This window comes from Hyla sarda, chromosome 1 (assembly GCF_029499605.1).
Source record: "Hyla sarda isolate aHylSar1 chromosome 1, aHylSar1.hap1, whole genome shotgun sequence".
NCBI classification, from domain to species: Eukaryota; Metazoa; Chordata; class Amphibia; order Anura; family Hylidae; genus Hyla; species Hyla sarda.
In genome coordinates this window covers 232,907,842-232,925,737 of record NC_079189.1, presented here as the reverse complement: position 1 = coordinate 232,925,737, position 17,896 = coordinate 232,907,842, and the positions used below count along the sequence as shown (strand labels likewise).

The 17,896-nt window shown below is 42.0% G+C and overlaps 1 protein-coding gene across 3 annotated transcripts in view; it reads right to left on the bottom strand.

Annotated features, from left to right (window-relative positions):
- Positions 1 to 17,896, bottom strand: part of ANTXR2 (ANTXR cell adhesion molecule 2) — a 270,321-nt gene that overhangs the window by 96,055 nt on the left and 156,370 nt on the right. For all 3 annotated transcript variants that reach the window (XM_056568946.1, XM_056568945.1, XM_056568947.1), the window contains 2 exons: positions 17,735 to 17,813; positions 4,340 to 4,435 (listed from right to left, as the gene is read on the bottom strand). In XM_056568946.1, coding sequence (XP_056424921.1) covers positions 4,340 to 4,435; positions 17,735 to 17,813 — 175 coding nt within the window. The remainder of the gene's footprint in view (positions 1 to 4,339; positions 4,436 to 17,734; positions 17,814 to 17,896) is intronic.

Genomic DNA, 17,896 nt, shown 5'->3' with positions numbered 1-17,896 from the left:
CTCAAGTGCTAATTTAATGGCTAGAAGCTCTCGATCCCCGATGGAGTAGTTCCTCTCCGCTGGAGAGAAGGTCCTAGAGAAAAAACCACAAGTGACAGCATGCCCGGAATGATTTTTTTGTAGAAGAACAGCTCCAGCTCCTACTGAGGAGGCATCAACCTCCAATAGGAAGGGTTTGGAAGGGTCAGGTCTGGAGAGCACGGGAGCCGAAGAAAAGGCAGACTTGAGTTGTTTAAAGGAGTCTTCTGCTTGAGGAGGCCAGGACTTGGGATCAGCATTTTTCTTGGTTAAAGCCACAATAGGAGCCACAATGGTAGAAAAATGTGGAATAAATTGCCTGTAATAATTGGCGAACCCCAAAAAGCGTTGGATAGCACGGAGTCCGGAGGGGCGTGGCCAATTTAAGACGGCAGAGAGTTTGTCTGGATCCATCTGTAGTCCCTGGCCAGAGACCAAATATCCTAGAAAAGGAAGAGATTGGCATTCAAACAGACATTTCTCAATTTTGGCATAGAGTTGGTTGTCACGAAGTCTCTGAAGAACCATACGGACATGCTGGCGGTGTTCTTCTAGATTGGCAGAAAAAATTAGGATATCGTCCAGATATACCACAACACAGGAGTATAATAGATCACGAAAAATTTCATTGACAAAGTCTTGGAAGACGGCAGGGGCATTGCACAGTCCAAAGGGCATGACCAGATACTCAAAGTGTCCATCTCTGGTGTTAAATGCCGTTTTCCACTCGTCCCCCTCTCTGATGCGGATGAGGTTATAGGCGCCTCTTAAGTCCAATTTAGTGAAGATGTGGGCACCTTGGAGGCGATCAAAGAGTTCAGAGATGAGGGGTAAGGGGTAGCGGTTCTTAACCGTGATTTTATTAAGACCGCGGTAGTCAATGCAAGGACGTAGGGAGCCATCTTTTTTGGAGACAAAGAAAAATCCGGCTCCGGCAGGAGAGGAGGATTTACGGATAAAGCCCTTTTTTAGATTCTCCTGGACGTATTCGGACATGGCAAGAGTCTCTGGGGCAGAGAGAGGATAAATTCTGCCCCGGGGTGGAGTAGTACCCGGGAGGAGGTCGATAGGGCAATCATAAGGCCTGTGAGGAGGTAGAGTCTCAGCTTGTTTTTTGCAGAAAACATCCGCGAAGTCCATATAGGCCTTAGGGAGACCGGTTACTGGAGGAACCACAGAGTTACGGCAAGGGTTACTGGGAACCGGTTTTAGACAGTTCTTGGAACAAGAGGGCCCCCAACTCTTGATCTCCCCAGTGGACCAATCCAGGGTTGGGGAATGAAGTTGAAGCCAAGGAAGTCCAAGGAGAATCTCCGAGGTGCAATTGGGGAGGACCAAAAGTTCAATCCTCTCATGATGAGATCCGATGCTCATAAGAAGGGGCTCCGTGCGGAAACGTATGGTACAGTCCAATCTTTCATTATTTACACAATTGATGTAGAGGGGTCTGGCGAGACTGGTCACTGGGATGTTGAACCTGTTGACGAGAGAGGCCAAAATAAAATTTCCTGCAGAACCAGAGTCCAAGAAGGCCACTGTAGAGAAGGAGAAGGCAGAAGCAGACATCCGCACAGGCACAGTAAGACGTGGAGAAGCAGAGTAGACATCAAGGACTGTCTCACCTTTGTGCGGAATCAGCGTACGTCTTTCCAGGCGGGGAGGACGGATAGGACAATCCCTCAGGAAGTGTTCGGTACTAGCACAGTACAGGCAGAGGTTCTCCATACGGCGTCGTGTCCTCTCTTGAGGTGTCAGGCGAGACCGGTCGACCTGCATAGCCTCCACGGCGGGAGGCACAGGAACAGATTGCAGGGGACCAGAGGAGAGAGGAGCCGAGGAGACGAAACGCCTCGTGCGAACAGAGTCCATATCTTGGCGGAGTTCCTGACGCCTTTCAGAAAAACGCATGTCAATGCGAGTGGCAAGGTGAATAAGTTCATGTAGATTAGCAGGAATTTCTCGTGCGGCCAGAACATCTTTAATGTTGCTGGATAGGCCTTTTTTGAAGGTCGCGCAGAGGGCCTCATTATTCCAGGACAATTCTGAAGCAAGTGTACGGAATTGTACGGCATACTCGCCAACGGAAGAATTACCCTGGACCAGGTTCAACAGGGCAGTCTCAGCAGAAGAGGCTCGGGCAGGTTCCTCAAAGACACTTCGGATTTCCGAGAAGAAGGAGTGTACAGAGGCAGTGACGGGGTCATTGCGGTCCCAGAGCGGTGTGGCCCATGACAGGGCTTTTCCGGACAGAAGACTGACTACGAAAGCCACCTTAGACCTTTCAGTGGGAAACAGGTCCGACATCATCTCCAGATGCAGGGAACATTGGGAAAGGAAGCCACGGCAAACCTTAGAGTCCCCATCAAATTTATCCGGCAAGGATAAGCGTATCCCAGGAGCGGCCACTCGCTGCGGAGGAGGTGCAGGAGCTGGCGGAGGAGATGACTGCTGAAGCTGTGGTAGCAACTGTTGTAGCATAACGGTCAGTTGAGACAGCTGTTGGCCTTGTTGCGCAATCTGTTGTGACTGCTGGGCGACCACCGTGGTGAGGTCAGCGACAACTGGCAGAGGAACTTCAGCGGGATCCATGGCCGGATCTACTGTCACGATGCCGGCTGGCAGGTAGTGGACCCTCTGTGCCAGAGAGGGATTGGCGTGGACCGTGCTAGTGGACCGGTTCTAAGCCACTACTGGTTTTCACCAGAGCCCGCCGCAAAGCGGGATGGTCTTGCTGCGGCGGTAGTGACCAGGTCGTATCCACTAGCAACGGCTCACCTCTCTGGCTGCTGAAGATAGGCGCGGTACAAGGGAGTAGGCAGAAGCAAGGTCGGACGTAGCAGAAGGTCGAGGCAGGCAGCAAGGATCGTAGTCAGGGGCAACGGCAGAAGGTCTGGAAACACTGGCAAGGGACACACAAGGAACGCTTTCACTGGCACTAAGGCAACAAGATCCGGCAAGGGAGTGCAAGGGAAGTGAGGTAATATAGGGAGTGCACAGGTGATAAGCCTAATTGGAACCACTGCGCCAATCAGCGGCGCAGTGGCCCTTTAAATCGCAGAGACCCGGCGCGCGCGCGCCCTAGGGAGCGGGGCCGCGCGCGCCGGGACAGAACAGACGGGGAGCGAGTCAGGTAGGGGAGCCGGGGTGCGCATCGCGAGCGGGTGCTACCCGCATCGCGAATCGCATCCCGGCTAGCAGCAGGATCGCAGCGCCCCGGGTCAGAGGACGTGACCGGAGCGCTGCAGCGGAGGAGGTGAAGCGAGCGCTCCGGGGAGGAGCGGAAACCCGGAGCGCTCGGCGTAACAGTGTGAATAGACCCTTAAGAGGATGTGAACAAAAAGTTTGCTTCCTAGCCTTCCTCTGGCTTGTCTATGGAAATTTGCAGTGTGGCCTAAATATGTGGAGATATTTCTTCAGTGTATGGAGGTTTTGCGGTACCCATAATCAATGTAAAGTTTAAGCGAATGTGACTTCTTTTAATACACCATAATGTCAAAGAATGGATTTCAATATTATGATTATTGTTTTTAATATCTGTAAAAGATTTCTTTATTCTAAAAGGGAAGAACAAAGATACACTGTTCAGTAGTACAGGAAGTAAAATAGCAGATGTTTGCAAAAATAAAAAATAAATCTTATTTTCTTTTTTCTGTTAGCGTGCAAACCGAGTCAGCTTACCTATGCATTACCAGTGTTTCTAAGAGTGCTTTTAGGCAGAAATGTTGATTGCTTTGATGCTGATTCACTTTGCTCAGTAACAATATCAAATTAAAAAACTGCATTCATGATAATCTGGCCACGGTAAGGATATCTAAATGCAAGTGCAATGCATCAAAAAGTACATATCCACTAGTAGAGATTATAAAAGCTACCAATATTAAAACTATTAGCAGTGGCCAGCAAGACAGTGCCATGAAAATGGACAAACAACCAGCAGGATGAAACACATTAAATTATAGATTAAATCAAATATTATTTTATATCTAAAATAAATGTTTTTTTTATTTTTTTCCAATGGATTAACATATAACAGATAATGGCCTATAATGGACTACAGACAAGCAATTTAATTTCAAGTACATTTCTAAAATATTTTAGTATAGATGGACCAGGTAATGCGTTCCGGTTAAGCTGTAAAACATAAAGACTCTAAAACATAAAGACAATGATTTTAGAGAATTTGTAAACATCTGGCTTATCACTTGTGTCTATTAATTTATTGTTTATTGTTTGGACTTCAATCTCAGAAAGTATAGATGGTGACGGATCCTTACACAATAGAACACATTATTTGTAGGTTATTCTTGATATGAAAGCTTACCACTTTGCAGCAGAGAGGCCAAAACCACCAGAATAAGACAAGCGCTATCAGAGACAAGATAACAAGTATCGCAATGACTGCAGGAAGTCCACTGCTCTGTAAACAAAGCAAAAACGTACTTACTTATGAGTCAAAAAATCATTTTTAGCTTTGGAATTAAGAAGATTTTTAGTTGCGATCAATAGCGTAACATGCAAAACACTTTTCCATTGGAAGTATTGTTAATATGATTTGTAGATTCTATTGCACTAGTGATGCCGGATTTATTAGTTTTATTTGTACCTTGTCAGATTTATTACCCTTATATATCACAGATATCAACCAAATGACTGCAGATTGTCTGGAGGCTTGGTCTGGCTTTAGACTTTCCACTGTAGTTTCCTTTTTAAAACTGGAGAAGTTATTCTTTTGGTCTCATGAAATACAAAGTTTAAGATTAAGTTTAAGGCTGCATTCACACCACGTTTTTGCAATACAGTTCCCGTATACATTTTCAATGTGAAAATCGTATGGAACCGGATTGAAAACCGTATACATTGACTCTCCATTAAAAACCGTATGTCAAAAGATGCATCAGGTTGTGTCCGTTCTGCATCCTGTACGGTTTTTGGTCCGGGTGAAAAACCGCATTAACCCCTTAAGGACGCAGAACGTAAATGTACGTCCTGGTGAGGTGGTACTTAACGCACCAGGACGTACATTTACGTCCTGTGCATAACCGCGGGCATCGGAGCGATGCCCGTGTCATGCGCGGCTGATCCCGGCTGCTGATCGCAGCCAGGGACCCGCCGGCAATGGCCGACGCCCGCGATCTCGCGGGCGTCCGCCATTAACCCCTCAGGTGCCGGGATCAATACAGATCCCGGCATCTGCGGCAGTGCGCGATTTGAATGAATGATCGGATCGCCCGCAGCGCTGCTGCGGGGATCCGATCATTCATAATGCCGCATGGAGGTCCCCTCACCTTCCTCCGTCCGGCTCCAGGCGTCTCCTGCTCTGGTCTGTGATCGAGCAGACCAGAGCAGAAGATGACCGAAAACATTGATCTGTTCTATGTCCTATACATAGAACAGATCAGTATTAGCAATCATGGTATTGCTATGAATAGTCCCCTATGGGGACTATTCAAGTGTAAAAAAAAATGTAAAAAAATGTAAAAGTAAAAGTAAAAAAAAAGTGAAAAATCCCCTCCCCCAATAAAAAAGTAAAACGTCCGTTTTTTCCTATTTTACCCCCAAAAAGCGTAAAAAAAATTTTTATACACATATTTGGTATCGCCGCGTGCGTAAATGTCCGAACTATTAAAATAAAATGTTAATGATCCCGTACGGTGAACGACGTGAACGAAAAAAAAAAAGTCCAAAATTCCTACTTTTTTTATACATTTTATTAAAAAAAAATATTAAAAATTAATTAAAAGTTTTTTATATGCAAATGTGGTATCAAAACAAAGTACTGATCATGGCGCAAAAAATGAGCCCCCATACCGCCGCTTATACGGAAAAATAAAAAAGTTAGAGGTCATCAAAATAAAGGGATTATAAACGTACTAATTTCGTTAAAAAGTTTGTGATTTTTTTTAAGCGCAACAATAATATAAAAGTACATAATAATGGGTATCATTTTAATCATATTGACCCTCAGGATAAAGAACACACGTCGTTTATACCATAAATTGTACGGCGTGAAAACAAAACCTTCCAAAATTAGCTAAATTGCGTTTTTCGTTTTAATTTCCCCACAAAAATAGTGTTTTTTGGTTGCGTCATACATTTTATGATATAATGAGTGATGTCATTACAAAGGACAACTGGTCGCGCAAAAAACAAGCCCTCATACTAGTCTGTGGATGAAAAGATAAAAGAGTTATGATTTTTAGAAGGCAAGGAGGAAAAAATGAAAACGTAAAAATGTAATTGTCTGAGTCCTTAAGGCCAAAATGGGGTTAAACAGTATACTTTTTTTTTTTTTTTTTTAAAGATGGGAGTCAATGGGATCCGTACAGAACTGTATGTGCGTATGGTTCCATTCAGTTTTTGACTTTGCACAGTTTTTTATCTTGGAATTTCAATCAAACAAGTGAAACTTTATTCATAATGGAGTGAAAAATTAAAAACTTATACTTTTTTTCTTAAAAAACGGATGCAACAGGTTTTAACCGTATACAGGTTAAAATTTGTTCACACGTTTAGTCCGGTTTTGATACAGTTTAGTCCGGTTTTGGGGAATCAGTTTTTCATCACCTGATACGGGATCTGTATTGCAAAAATGTGGTGTGAATGCAGTCTAGGTTCACACCACCATAATTTTTACCATTGTTCTGCTCCATCAGAGAAGCAAAACAATTAACTTAATCCATGGCATTTCCAGAGTATATCTATGGCATATCCAGAGTAGTCCTAGGATTGTCACATATGAGGAGAATGTGGTTTCCTGATCTTATTCCTCTAGATGAAGGGGGAGATTTATCAATATGGGGGAGATTTATCAAAACTTGTGCAAAGGAAAAGTTGCCCGGTTGCACTTAACAACCAATCAGATCGCTTCTTTCATTTAGCAGAGGCCTTGTTAAAAATGAAAGAAGCGATCTGATTAGTTGCTATGGTCAACAGTTAATAAACACCCCCATATGTGTTTGTGTGCAGCCACTTCACAACTTTTATTTATTCTTTGCTGTGTTTTGGCTTATGTGCACCAAATTTATCAAAATGGCAAACAGACTTTGATAAATTTAGCAAAAACCTTGAACCTTTGAACCTTTGCACATTATTATTTTTGCGTCTTTTTAAAAACGATGCAGTTAATAAATCTCGTCAACTGCATAGCCAAGAATGAAGCACTGCATTTCACAGTCACTTTTGCCACAAAAACTGTGCAAAAATTTGTGCTAAATATTAGCCAATAAAATGTCTGGAAGGCAATGATAAATCTCCCTTGAAATGACTAAATTCAGGTCTAGACGAATAATCTGAAGGATTTTTAATAATTAATCTGCCCAAAATATATGTAGTAGTAAATACATGTGTGTGTTACATTAAAGTCTCTCTCTCTCTCTCTCTCTCTCTCTCTCTCTCTCTCTCTCTCTCTCTCTCTCTCTCTCTCTATATATATATATATATATATATAGTGTATAGCACTTTGTTTTCTCTGAAACAGTGTTTACCACCACAACGATATTTATGGCTAACACTCTACCACACTATTTTTTTGTTATGTATCCTAGTAGTAAATTGGAATTTTAATAATAACTAATTTTCCTTTAAAGATTTAATAATCTCTTTATTGTGCAGTTTTCAAATCCAACCAATAACCAAGGAAGAGACCTCAACATTCATTGAAAATTAAATTTTGCCTAGTTTGAAATAGTATAAGGGAACCACTCTTCATCGAAAGCCGCTCATGTATTAAAACCTTGACGGCCAGAAGTAGTCCTGTAATTTACAAATAAAGACAGAGGTTACAAATCTTTATCTATGCCATTGTCAAACTCTATTGTTACCAGCAAGACAAAAATGATCACCTCAAGCCACTTTAGGCCCCTTTGGGACTGTTTTAAGATTGTTCTTAACATCCCAATTTCCTGGGCAAATGAAAGAAAATGTTAATAAATCACCTTACTGAAGTTCTGTTCTAACAAACAGCATGAAATACTTGCTCTGTAACCCTTTCAAAAAAATTGTAATCTATTAATCATATCATACACATATCTTGGAAGGTCATTTTTGTATAGACATTGTTTCAATAGACAATGCCTGTGCATGTACAGCCAAATAGCCTTTAACCCCTTAAGTACCCAGCCAATTTTCACCTTAAAGGGGTACTCCGCCCTAGGGGATAAGATGTCAGATCGCTGGGGTCCCGCCGCTGGGGACCCCCGCAACATAGCAAGCAGCATCCACCTGTAACTGCTTCCGGAAGCGCTGGAGGTTCTCTGGCTAATTCCTTCTGACCATGGGGACGGAAGATCGTGACATCACGACTCCACCCCCGTGTGACTTCACACCCGCCCCCTCAATTCAAGTCTGGGGGAGGGGGCATGACAGCCATCACGCCCCCTCCCATAGACTTGCATTGAGGGTGAGGGGCATGAAATCACACGGGGGCGGAGTCGTGACATCACGATTTTCCGTCCCCGTGGTCCAGAGCTTTCGGAAGCAGTTACAGGTGGGTGCTGCTTGCTATATTGTGGGGGTCCCCAGCAGCGGGACCCCGGTGATCTGACATCTTATCCCCTATGCTTTAGATAGGGGATAAGATGTCTAGGGGCGGAGTACCCCTTTAAGGACCCAAGCATTTTTTTTGCAAATCTGACCACTGTTACTTTAAGCCTTAATAACTCTGGGATGCTTTTACTTTTCATTCTGATTCTGAGAATGTTTTTTCGTGACATATTCTACTTTATGTTAGTGGTAAATTGTTGAAAATTTGATGAAAAATTTGAACTTATATATTGATTCAGATATACCATATGTCTACTTTATATTTGCATCATAAAGTTGACATGTTTTTACTTTTGGAAGACATCAGAGGGCTTCAAAGTTCATCAACAATTTTCATATTTTTCACAACATTTTCCAAATCTGAATTTTTTAGGGACAAGTTCAGTTTTTAAGTGGATTTGAAGGGCCTTCATATTAGAAATACCCCATAAATTACCCTATTATAAAATGTTTACCCTTTAGGTGTTTCACAGGAATAGCAGCAAAGTAAAGGAGAAAATTCAAAATCTAAATTTTTTACACTAACACGTTCTTGTAGACCCAGTAAAAGGAGAAAAAGCCCCCCAAAATGTGTAACCCAATTACTCTTGAGTAAGAAAATAATGTAAAATGCTCTGTGGGTGCACTAGAGGGCTCAGAAGGAAAGGAGCGACAATGGGATTTTTGGAGAGTGAATTTTGCTGAAATGGTTTTTGGGGGGCATGTTGCATTTAGGAAGCCCCTATGGTGCCAGAACAGCAAATACCCACATGGCATACTATTTTGGAAACTGCTCCCCTCATGGCAGGAAACAAGTGGTACAGTGAGCCTTAACACCCCACAGGTGTTTGACAACTTTTCAGTTAAGTTGGATGTGTAAATGACATTTTTTAGTTATAAGAGTTAATAAGAGAAAATGCGCCCCAAAAGTTGTAACCTCATTTCTTCTGAGTATGGAAATACCCCATGTGTGTGATGTGTGTGTAAAGTGCTTTGCATGCACACTACAATGCTCAGAAGAAAAGGAGTCATATTTGGCCTTTTGAAAGCAAATTTTGCTGAGATGGTTTTTTGGAGGCATGTCACATTTAGGAAGCCCCTATGTTGTCAGAACAGCAAAAAAAAAAAAAAAAAAAATGGCATACTATTTTGGAAACTACACCCCTCAAGGCACGTAACAAGGGGTACAGTGAGCCTTCGTTAAAGTCGGATGTGTAAATGAAATTGTTTTTTCACTATAATCAATTTTTTTTCCAAAATTTTCCTTTTACAAGAGGTACAAAAATGTGTAACTCCATTTCTTCTGAGTGTGCCTGCAGAGCATTTTACGTCCACATATGGGGTATTTTTGAACTCAGAAGAGATTGTTTTACAAATTTTGTGGATCTTTTTTTCCTTTTACCTCTTGTGAAAATGAATAGTATGGGGCAACACCAGCATGTTAGTGTAAAAAATTGAATTTTTACAATAACATGCTGGAGTAGACCCCAACTTTACCTTCTCATAAAGGGTAAAAGGAGAAAAGGCCCCCCCAAAATTTGTTAGTCAATTTCTCCTGAGTACGGAAATACTCCATATGTGGCCCTAAACTGTTGCCTTGAAATACAACAGGGCCCCAAAGTGAGAGAGCGCCATGCGCATTTGAGGCCTAAATTAGGGATTTGCATAGAGACAGACCCGGATGCAAGAATGACACCTGCCTCCGATACTAAAATTACCCTACAGCAGTGTTTCCCATACAGGGTGCCTCGATCTGTTGCAAAACTGCCTGCATGCCTGGACAGTCAATGGCTGTCTGGCAATACTAGGAGTTGTTGTTTTGCAACGTTTTGGAAACAGTGCCGTATCAGACGGTTTTAATTTTTATTGGGGGGGGGGGGGGGACTGTGTAGGGGTATGTGTATATGTAGTGTTCTACTATTTATTCTGTGTAGTTATAGTGTAGTGTAGTGTTTTTAGGGTACATTCACACAGGCGGGAGCTTACAGCGAATTACCCGCTGGGAGTTTGAGCTGCAGTGGAAAATTTTCTGCATCTCAAGTTATCAGCGAGAAACTTGCTGTAAACCCACGCCTGTGTGAATGTGCCCTGTACATTCACTTGGGGGGGGGGGGGGGGGGAAACCTTCAGCTGTTGCTAAACTACAACTCCCAACATGTCCTTTGGCTGTCCGTGCATGCTGGGGGTTGTAGTTACAGCTGGAGGCACACTGGTTGCAAAACACTGAGTTAGGTAACAAACTCTCAGTGTTTCGTAATGAGTGTGCCTTCAGCTGTTGCAAACACTACAACTCTCAGCATGCAGTGAAAGCTGAAGTGCATGCCGGGAGTTGTAGTTATGCAACAGCTGGAGGCATACTACTACAACTTCCAGCATGCCCTTTGGCTGTCCGTGCATGCTTGGAGTTGTAGTTATGCAACAGCTGGAGGCACACTGGTTGCAAAACACTGAGAGTTTGTTACTTAACAGTGTTTCACAACCAGTGTGCCTCCAGCTGTTGCAAAACTACAATTCCCAGCATGTATGGTCTTTCAGTGCATGCTGGGAGTAGTAGTTTGCAACAGCTGGAGGCACACTGGTTGTTAAACACTGAGTTAAGAAACAAACTCTGTGTTTCGCAACCAGTGTGCCTTCAGCTGTTGCAAAACTACAACTTTCAGCATGCACTTACAGCCTTCAGTGCATACTGGGGATTGTAGTTATGCAACAGCTGGAGGCACACTTTTTAATAGAAAAAAGCAGCAGTTGCAAAACTACAACCCCCAGCATGCACAAACTACCAAAGGGCATGCTGGGAGTTGTAGTTGTGCCATCTGCTGTTGCATAATAACAACTCCCAGCATGCCCTTTTGTGCATGCTGGGAATAGTTGCTAGACAACAGCAGGAGGCGCAGCCTTACCTCCTGCGGCTGCTCTGCTGGATCCTGCCCGATGCCACCACCACTGTCTTCACTCTTGGGGTCCCGATCCCGCCATCGACGCCGGGGATCGGGGGCCCCAGGTCCAGGCGAGGACTCCCGACACCCACTCCAGTTGGTAATGGCCGACGAATCAGGACAATCGTGATGTGGCACTCCTGCTGCTAAAGGGTGATAGGTGCCGTCTAGGTTGGCACTATCACCCTTTCCACTATCCACCCACTATCACCGGGTCAGAGATTGACCCAGAATCACCGATCTGGGTTGATGGTGGGGTCTCAGGACCCCCCAGGGGTTGGTACGGGGTGCCTGCTGAATAACTACGCGGGGCGGGGGACAGGAATTCCCATGGGCGTACAGGTACGCCCTGGGTCCTTAAGTCCCAGGACCTCAGGGCATACCTGTACGCCCTGGGTCCTTAAGGGGTTAATGGTTGACACTGGCTTAACCAATAAATTTGTCCTCATGACTAAACCTTTATCATAAATCAGATTTGATCTTTTTTTTTTAGTTATCTACTCTGCATCTGACCCAACTTCCTATTCTATTAACACAGATTTGCTTGACATGCAATTTACCCTGGTCAAGTAGGGTATTTCCCATTTTCCCTTCATTGTCAATAATACAGTAAGTCTATGTCTATATCCCTGCATATATATGTACACTATATGTAAAAGTTATTTTCACTATTAACGGCCCAATAACTCCAATTACTGAAAATATAAAAGTTTCTTTAATCTGTCTGAAAGTAAAACTGTCTGGTTTTGCCCATAAAAAACTATAATTTTTTATTTTATTTTATCAGAGCTTGTTATACATAAGATATAACATATGAGCTGAGACTGGTTGATATGAGCAAAACCACTGTGTGCATTTTTTACATTGAGTTACATTGAAATAAATAACTGAAAAAAGATGGCTGTTTTTGGTTGCCTTTTACTTTTTGAGTGGTAGGACAAAATGTCCTAAAGACCATTGTGAGCTGAAAAAATACCCAAGGCTGTGTTGCCTGTAACTTGTGTAAGTAAAATCTTGACAGTGTACCTGTCAGTCACCTTAAAAGACTTTTAACAAATTTTTTAAAGTTTTGATCAGTCGGGGTCTGAGTGTTTAGACTATGACAATTGTTAGAACGAGTGGGGAGAAAAGTGCAGCTGACAAAGACAATCCCATAGACTTACATTGTCAGTTTGTGCGCTCTTTTTCCAGATAGCTCTAGCTATCGGTCGTGGTCTGAATACTCACACCACAACCGATCATAACTTTTGACAAAGGGCCACCCCAGCGGCAGAGAATTGTAATTCATTTCAGCGTTGCAATATTATTATTATTATTGGATCACTCCCACTCCCCCAAATTGAGCATTTAAGCCATGAACCAGGTCAATTAGATTCCTCATTGATATTTATGTAACTACGCCTTTAGGGTGCATTCCCACATGGCGTATTTTGCTGCGTATTTGCTGCGTATTTGGTGCTGCGTATTTTCCTACCCATTGACTTCTACAGGGAAAATAAAATATGCAGCAGCAAATACGCAGCAAATACGCCTTGTGGGAACGTACCCTAAGCCTACATTTGGCTGTAAACTCTCAGTGGTTGGTGAGCCAAGATCTCATAGGTGATATACAGCCTAAAACATTAAGAGAATTCAGAACTGCACTGAATAGCCTCATAGGCATGCTTCTAGTATCCTTCTCTTATAAAAAAAAAAAATGTCATTTTCAAGAATCATATGTTGAACATTTAAAATACAAGAAAAAGAGTTTTCTGCTTCTTCACATTGGGTATATACTTTCTTATCCGCTTATTTTTACTCCCTTTTTTCCTTTCGAATTATGAGTGCAATTATTATTATTGTTTTGTTGCCTTGTTTTATTATATGTAAAACTAAATTAAGTTTGATCTGTATGTTTTCACTTATACATGTATAGCAAAGCAAAAAATAATTTTGCAGATATGTCTATGTTCTTTGTATTATCCTTTGCTCTATATGTTTGGAGCTTTGTTCTCTATTATATGTTTTGAAAAACAATCAAAACTATTGTTACACGAAAAAAAAAAAACTTAATAAAATTAAACTAATTCATATAGATAGATAATAAAGACAAAAATCCAAGAAGAGCAGCACAACTAATTAGAGTCCATATATGTAGAGGGTGCACGCTGAAAAAGGACCTTGGTAAGGGGTCCACACTTGTAGTATAAATTCAGACTTCAGCAGCACACAGACGGGGTGAATAAAGTGGATATTTATTACATCACCAGTTTAAACAGAAGCAACGTTTCAGCGGCCTCTCACCGCCATTATCAAGCTTGATAATGGCGGCGAGAGGCCGCAGAAACGTTACTTGTAATAATTATAATCATTATATGCACTGTATTTCTACATAGGGTAATGTATATGGTTACAAAGTATCATAACTACAAATTCATAAAGCCATTATTAAAGAAACAAGCAGGCAAGCTGTATTTTGTTTTCTGTTTTTATATTGTTAAAGGAGAACTCCGGATAATAAAAATTGTCGCCCATAGTGCTGGCAGTAAAAAAATAAAGATGTACATACCTTCCTCCGCTCCCCCAAGGTCTTCGGTAACCAGCTCCGGCCTCCTCCGTGATCCTCTTCCTGGTTGCCGGTGGTCGGAGAGTCTTACTGCGCTCAGCCAATCACCAGCCGCAAGTGAAGTCCCGACTCGGCCAGCGATAGGCTGAGCGGCAGTGTGACGTTTTTTGGCCCTGGCCGCAGGTGCCGGTGTAGTGAAGAATTTTGTGTCCTGAAGCGTTTTAACACTGCCGCTCAGCCTATAGCCGGCCGAGTCGGGACTTCGCTGCGGATGGTGATTGGCTGAGCGCAGTATGATTCATCCAACCACCGGCAACCAGGAAGTGGATTGTGGCGGAGACTGGAGTTGGTTACCGGAGGCCCCGGGGGAGCGGAGGAAGGTTTGTAAATCTTTATTTTTTTTACTGTCGGCACTATGGGCGACAATTTTTAGATTCCGGAGTTCTCCTTTAAGCTGGATTCACATAGAACCCAGCCTAACAATATTCAGCCGTAATCAGTGGAAGTGCAGACATATTTTCCAAAATATTTCACCTATAGTGAACCCTGTCTTACTTTGTATGCTAAATATATAAAAGTATAATGTAAATGTATGGAGATGAAAAAACATCTTTTGTTGTTTTTTGTTTGTTAAAGGCACCTGTCATGTTACTGAATATTTGACAGAACAGCTGTCACCAGCAATCTTACACACTGGCATCCTGCGCTCGACGTGGCTGCCACCGCTATCCTGCCGTGTTATGTATCACATGAATTAAAGAAGAAGTTTATTCACAGCGCTGGGTGAGTGCCTTTGTCCTTCTATACGTTGAACTGTATTCACATGCTGCGATTCTCTGCAAATGAGCACCACCCAACAAGCTGATATCTCTACCGTCCGTGCTCCAACAATAAGACTGTCAGCATTTTATAGCGTGCAGTGCCTGCACTTCTCTTTTCTTTGCTTCACTACTTGATTGATAGTTTTGTACCTGGTCTGCAGATGACCAAGCTCTTAGGTTATATTCACACACCATTTTTGAGCCTAATTTTGAGTCAGAAGCCCAAAAAAATGCTGAAAAAAATGTATGTAAATAGAAGAACAGCTAAAAATTATGGGGGGAGTTTACGTGTTTTTGACCTGAAAAAAAACCCACAACATTGTTTTGTCATTCTACACTCTCAAGATGCAGTTTTTATGACAGTTTTTTTTTTAAACTAGTGGGTTTTTAATCTTGGCATTTTTTTTTCTTTTGTGTTTTTAACCCTGATTTTTATCATGACAAGTCATGTGATTCTTTCATCATGTAACTTAAAGGGGTACTCCGCCCCTAGACATCTCATCCCCTATCCAAGGATAGGAGATAAGATGTCTGATCACAGGGGTCCCACTGCTGGGGACCCCCGTGATCTCTCCTGCAGCCCCCCGAGTCATCAGCTCTCTGGAGCTAGGTTTGCTCCATGGCTGATGACTCACAATACAGGAACCAACTGTTCGTGATGTCATGGCTCCACCCCTCATGATGTCACGCCCTGCCCCCTTAATGGAAGTCTATGGGAGGGGGCATGACTGTTACCACATCCCCTCCTGTAGACTTGCATTAAGGGGTTGCGCTTAACATCTTGAGGGGCGAAGCCATGACATCACGAACCACCGGCCCCTGTCATCAGCCATGGAGCAAACTTAGCTCCGGAGAGCTGATGACTCGGGGGGCTGCAGGAGAGATCGCGGGGGTCCCCAGCAGCGGGACCCCTGTGATCAGACATCTTATCCCCTATCCTTGGATAGGGGATAAGCTGTCTAGGGGTGCCCCCTTAAGGATTTCTAATAAAGACTTAGATGGGAGAGAAACTCCTAGACTTTGTCCAAAAACAACTATAGTCTCAACATGCTGCAATTTTGGAAAACTCAAAGACTACAGAAAAACGCCAAAGATGAGTGAAAAAACACTGGTGGCATTGTTGCCAAATAAAAACGAATGAAGACCAAGCCTAAAGAAGATCTTACAAAAGTTCAGCATAAAAAGACTTTAAAAAGTGCCAAAACATAAAGTTAGACAACAGTGCCTAAAGATGCTTCAAACTTATCAAACAGCATGAGCTACTGTGATAAATTTGGGGGCATTCTTAGACTGTGAAGTCTTAATTTAAAGTTTCTACATATAGGGGTCTGTTTACACAGTAATCACCAAACAATTGAATGGCTATGTATAACATACAGTAGATACCTAGGCCACCCAATAATATACACCGAACAATTGGCCACAGGATATAATGAATAATCAAAAAAATCTTTATTTGACATATATAAAAACACATACAATTTAAAAATAACACAAGTAAATGGCAGAGCAGAAATACAGACAGAAAATGGAGGGGTAACCTCATAATAACACCATTGAAATCAAAGGCCACAAAAACAGGAAGGTAAAATACCCTCCCCACTTTGTTTTTGGTACACGCCCCCTGATGAAGCGAAAGGCGAAAATGTACGTTTGGGGTAGGATGTGAAGTATCTTTTTCCCGAATGCATGGCTTTCTCCATCCTATTCTTATTTATTATTGTCCGATTGTAGTGGTGTACATCACTTTTCTCTTATGCTTTAGTGCCATATTCTGTTTACTAGTGAGGCGTACACCCCCATTTACCTTCCTGTTTTTGTGGCCTCTGATTTCAATGTTGTTATTATTATGAGATTACCCCTCCATTTTCTGTCTGTATTTCTGCTCTGCCATTTGCTTGTGTTTTTTAAAGTTGTATGTGTTTTTTATATATGTCAAATAAAGATTGGTTGATTATTCATTAGATCCTGTGGCCTATTATTCGTTGTATATCTGTTCACACAGCGTAAAATGAAAAACAAAATAGGGGCATATTTTTATTCATGTAAAAATGAGCACAATGAAAGCCTAGAATTACAGAAGTTATACAGAAGTTTATTCAGTGGGTGTGCACTGATAGCACTTTTCCATAGACTTTGATTGTGCACACTATTAGATTAACAATAGAGATGTATTTTATGTCTATTTTATTAATGTATTTTGCTCTTCATTACACTGTGTGAACATAGCCTAAACATCAGCAGAAAAGCTAACAGCATTAAATGCTTCATCCTAGCAGTAAGTTTTCCTTACGAACATATAGGGGGTATATCATTGCTTCTTTTGAAAGTATGTTTTGTAGTCCTTTTTGCTTTGATTTTGCTTACGTGCATCATATGTATCATACTATCGCACGGGGGGTTGATAAATTTGTCGCACCCGTAAGCAAAAAAAAAAAAAAACTATAAATCACTTCAGAACACCATTTTGTATGATTATTTCTCTTCTCTGTGACTTTTTTGCACAAAAAGTTACAGTTGAGACTTGTGTGACTTTTTGAAAGCTAAAGGCAGTTTTGTAAGCCAGGTCTGTGCTGGTGTAGATTTGCAGTGTTTTGGAGGGCTTTTGGGCTTTTTGTGTGACTTTCACACTTAATAAATCTGTTACCACTGCAAAGTGAAAACTGAAATTGACTTTTGTAAGATCATTTGTAGCTTTTTGCTTACAGCCAAAAGTCGCAAAAAAAGTGCTTAGGCCCACGTGCAACATCTCATGCACCAAATATAAGCAAAAAAAAAGGCTCCAAAGACAATCATAAATGTCCCCCATACTCTATATCTATTGGCTATAGCCAATGATATTTCTTTAGGTCCATTTACGCATCAATTTTAATCTGTTGACATTTTTTACTTACACAACTAGAAGCAGTGATTGTTTGAGGGCTGGTGAGAGCAGTTTTTCCATTGTTCACACTCACCCAAACCTCCATGGTTCTAAAAAAAGAGAAGATACAATTTTCAGTGCACATATAAGAAAATCTCAATAACTGATTATTATAAATCACATTCTTATAGTT